Source organism: Elephantulus edwardii, unplaced genomic scaffold (assembly GCF_000299155.1).
Source record: "Elephantulus edwardii isolate Elephantulus edwardi_28Jun2011 unplaced genomic scaffold, EleEdw1.0 scaffold00011, whole genome shotgun sequence".
NCBI classification, from domain to species: domain Eukaryota; kingdom Metazoa; phylum Chordata; class Mammalia; order Macroscelidea; family Macroscelididae; genus Elephantulus; species Elephantulus edwardii.
Genome location: NW_006399761.1, coordinates 1185016 through 1189557, shown reverse-complemented (window position 1 = coordinate 1189557; position 4542 = coordinate 1185016). Strand labels below are relative to the sequence as shown.

Sequence of the window (4542 nt, the reverse complement as noted above, 5' to 3'; positions counted from 1 at the left end):
AACAACAACAACAATAATCCAATGTAAATGCCCAGAAAGTAGGACCACACTGATCTTGTCCACCACGGTTCTCAGCGTGCCCCGTGATAGTTATACTTACAAATATTTTCTGAATGTCCACATGTAGAAAGGACTGCAGATACTGCTAAATTCTTTTCAAACTCCAGTTTATATTAAGACTACAGACCTTGCACCTTGGGCACATGTGGCTACTGAAATAGCAGCAAGACTCTTTTAATAATTAGGAGGTCTGACTGTCTCCCCTCCTTATTTTAATTTTTCAGAATATTTATAATTGTTTCTGTTTCAATGTAAGTTTTAGAATTAGCTCCACTCAGAAAAAATGCCTCTTGTTTAATATTAAGTTTATAAATTATGAAGCTTCAAAAGACAAAATTATGATCCTGAGTATAACACATCATAGTGTAAGGAAGAGTAAATTAATTTATAACAAGGCATACACTCACCGGTCAGTGTCTTACAGAGACTCGGTATTAAGAATTCAATCATCTCATCTATTTGAACAATTAAAAAAAGAACCAAAACGCATACTTGTTGCTGTCTGGTCAATCCCCTCTCGTGGACGCCACACACAGCACCCTGCGGACAGTGAATCCAAACCTTGTCCTTACTCGGCCACCCTCACAAACTCCACTGTGCCCACTGTTGCAGTCACTTTGTCACTCTAGCTCAGTGAAGGTCTTCCACTCCTTTGCTGACCCTTAACGACTTGTCTCTCCTGGTTTGGGGCACACTGACCAATGTCCAACACATGCTGTTGCTAGGTGCCAGCCTTCTTTCTGGACTCCTGTCATGACAACAAATGACTTGCTTTTATCCTTTCTATTACATTTGGGGCACCATACTGTGTTTTCTTAAAGAATTATTTATGGAAATAGATCTTACTTATCAATGAATTTCACTACAGGATAGAAAAACGGTAGAGAAGGCCTGGTGGAGGGTCAGTTAAAGAACGCGTTGTCAATGTTGGCTTTCCCAGAAGGCTCAGTCATAGCAACAACTGGAAGGCAATCACGGGGCTCAGCAGTGTTTCCTTCTGGGGTCCACTGGGTCACGTGACTAGGGATCAACTTGGCAGCACATTAGGAAAAACAAATTCAGGCGCTGCAGAGCATCTGCTATTGAAATTACGGCAGACAGACCTGCACAGTGACCGATTTCTGGAAGATTACCAAATCAACCAGTTGCTTACCTTTTTCAAAGGAACTTTGAAAGCAATGAAACGGGTCCCAGGCATCCGCCGCCCAATTGGAAGGTAGTCTTTCCACCTATTAGACACACTTTGTGTTAGTAAACTGAACTTTAGGCTTGCCTCTCTGCACAGAAGCAAAGCTCCTAGACAGTGGAAAGATAACCACACAGCACGTCCCCTCCTCTCCACTTTGCACTTTCCAACCCTGCCTAGTAACAACCCAGGTCCTCTCTCTTCCAATTTCTCTGACTCAAAGATGGCTATGAGACAATAAAACAATGGAAAAGTAAACCACAAATAAGGCATATGTGAAGCCAGCAATGGCCAGACTTCTGTATTCCTGATGATTCCAAGCCAGTACTGCACCCTCTGCTGTCATTAATACACATGCTGGCTGAAGTCATCTAACTCAGCCCTGTACTTTACAGTGTATACTGTCTTCACAGGACTGGTGTCATCTAATTCCGTCAGTGGAGAACTGACAGAAAAGGGGCTGTGCTAGGGCACGTGATACACAATAGGAAGTTCTTCAGGGAGGAACTCTGGGCAGAGTCGTGCGGCCAACACAAGAGCCAGCAGCTCAAATCTATCAGCTGCTCCACAGAAGAAAAATGGGCATTCTCCTTCTGTGCAATAGACTCACTCAGAAAACCCACTGGAAGGTCCACTATGGGGCTTTCTCTTTAGGATAAATTAGAACTTAACTATATAAAGATGGGGTGTAAAATAGGAAGGGTATTTCAAGAAGAGGGACCAGCAGGTACAAAAACCCTACTGAGTGTAGCTAATCACAGAGAGTGAAAACCAAAGCTGCACACACAGGACTAGAGGCGCAGACAAAACCCTGGACCATGCATCCAGCAGCCAAGAAATCAAAAGACAAACTGTACTGGGAAAATCTGCTGGCAGGGACCTCTCTAGAGGACCGAAGAGCAATGACGGCAGTCTAGAGACCAAGGTGAACCCGATCTAGGCCATGGTCTTCGCAATTACTGGCTATGCTGGACAATGACTAAGGATGACAGAAGAGTTGATGCCTTTGAGTTGTGATGCTGAAGAAGAGTCTTGAACATACCATGGACCACCAAGAATGTAAATCAGTCTGTCTTGGAGAGGCTGAAACCCAGTTTCTCCTTGGAGGGTAGGATTTTGAAGCTCCATCTCACATACTTTGGGCACATGGCCAGGAGAGATGAGTCCTTGAAGGACATCATGCTTGGAAGGGTGGAGGGATGGTGCAGGAGAGGAAGAACCAGGATGAGATGGATTGATACAGTAGCAGGAGCAATGGGAGGAGGTGTGTCAGAATCAGTGAGACTGACTTAGAACAGGGCAGGCTTCAGAGCTGTTGTACATAGGGTCGCTATGAGTTGCAGACAACACAACAACACATAACAACAACAGCAGCAATAACAGGATATGTATGGATCATATTCTAAGTTAGGTACTTTAAAGATTTTATTTTAAAAAAAAAGATTTTATTTATTCTTAAAGTAGTGTAGTAACTGAATTAACTGAAAGCAGAAAGCAGGAGCGGGTATAGGAACACTACATAGAATCCAACAGCAACTGGCCAGGAGAGACCTGTACTGAGGGCTGATGTGTGCAAGGAGGGAAGTTTATGAACAGTAGAGTTTCAGGAAGAAAATGAAGGCGGGGCAGGGGGAAGGGGAGGGGAGGAGAAGGGGAGGAAGGAGGGGAGGGAAGGGGAAGGGGAGGAAGGGGAGGGGAGAAGGGGAAGGGAGGAGAAGGGGAAGGGGAGGAAGGGGAGGGAAGGGAAGGAAGGGGAGGGAAGGGAGGAGAAGGGAGAAGGGGAAGGGGAGGGGAGGAAGGGGAGGGGAGGGAAGGGTGACAGGAGGGGGATAATAACATCTTGAGCAGTGAAGAAGAGACGACCTCACAAATAAGCAAAATTAGTCATCTGAAAGAGTAAGGGTCATCTCTCAAGTGTGGCACCAACAGCTCGCTCCTTGGGCTTCCTGAAAAGAATCCAAACGCACGGAGAATGGGAGGATCCAGAGGCAGTACTGGGGCGAGGGGTGTCTTCCTCTCAGTCACAGTTATTATTCATATTTCTGTGCCACAAGGAGACTGGAGGAATTGAGGGACCCCATTTCAGTAAGGATGAAAGAGTGCTGCCTTTGAACTGAGCTGTCGGAGAGCGCTGATGAACCCACGTACTGACCACGGTGCTTCTTGGAGACAAGGCTGCTGGAACGGGTGTCACGCAGCTTGGGCATGCTGTCAGGAGGAAGGGGCCGCTCCTTGTCAAAAGACACGGGGGGAGGCGGCGGGTGAGGAGCCGGACTGACACACTGAGTGCCCCAAGTCGCTGCTCCAGCCCATCAGAGGTGAGGCTCCGAGTGACAGGCTCGCTAAGGCTCGCAGCCGACCATCGGCGGGTTTCAGAGGCGGTTAACCGATGGGAGGGCACTGCCCACCGCTCTCCCGTGGAGCAGCAGCTGGATTCGCACTGCCGACGTTCAAGGTGGCAGCCCAACAACACTGGATCCAGGAAACAAGGGGTGGGGGTCCCTTCCTAGCGCCGCTCTTGGGCATGTCAGCGACACGCGCTGATTAAAAGGATGGCGAGGAGTCCCAGCCTCAGCCCCTCGGCGCCAGGGCCGTGGGGTGGCAGGAGACAGAGACCACCGGACCGAAGCCGGGGTCCAGAGACCACGCGCGCCCGCCGAGCCAGCCCCGGGTCCGGTACCCACCTCTCAGGGATGCGATTCTTGCCCTTCTTTTTGGATGAAGAGTGTCCAGAAAAGGCTGGTCCCCGGCCCCAGTCGCCGCGGGCATGATGCCAGTGGCTCATGTGAGCCCTAAGGTGCCGCCCGCCCAACGCCAGCCAGGCCGCCAGGGCCAAAGCCACCTCGTCGCCGGGAGAGAACCGGCAGCGGAAACGGAGGAGGCCGACTCCGGGAGCGCCGCTCACGACTGCGCCTGCGCGAGGCGCGTGACGTCATCAGGCCGGCGACCTCCCCGCCAGGCCATGCAAGGCTACAGCGCCCTCGTCCGGCGGCGGCCAGTAGCACATGTGATGTTGGTCTAACCTTCAAGAAGTGAGGGGCTGAGAAGGAAGTTAGGCTCCACGCAAAATCTTTTTGAAGTTTTGGTTTATTTGTGTACCCTCCAGTTTCTTGTTCCTACAGTGATTTTTTTTAAAGTACTTACATGCATATTTTCTATATGGAAAAGAATGTGGCATCAGGATTGGAGTAAGACTCATCAACAAAACTGTGTTATGCAAATGACTCAACCTTGCTTGCAGAAAATAAAGACTTGAAAAAGACTTATGCAGAGGGTCAGAGTGCAACCTTCAATAC

The 4542-nt window shown here is 49.1% G+C and overlaps 1 protein-coding gene across 1 annotated transcript in view; it reads right to left on the bottom strand.

The window, feature by feature from the left end:
* DUSP11 (dual specificity phosphatase 11 (RNA/RNP complex 1-interacting)) overlaps positions 1-4094 on the bottom strand; it is a 16068-nt gene extending 11974 nt beyond the window's left edge. Inside the window, exons 1-2 of the mRNA XM_006880998.1 lie at positions 3931-4094; positions 1214-1289 (exon numbers count right to left, since the gene is read on the bottom strand). Of these exons, the coding sequence (XP_006881060.1) occupies positions 1214-1289; positions 3931-4031 (177 nt within the window). The 5' untranslated portion in view covers positions 4032-4094. The remainder of the gene's footprint in view (positions 1-1213; positions 1290-3930) is intronic.
* Positions 4095-4542: the final 448 nt, after the last annotated feature.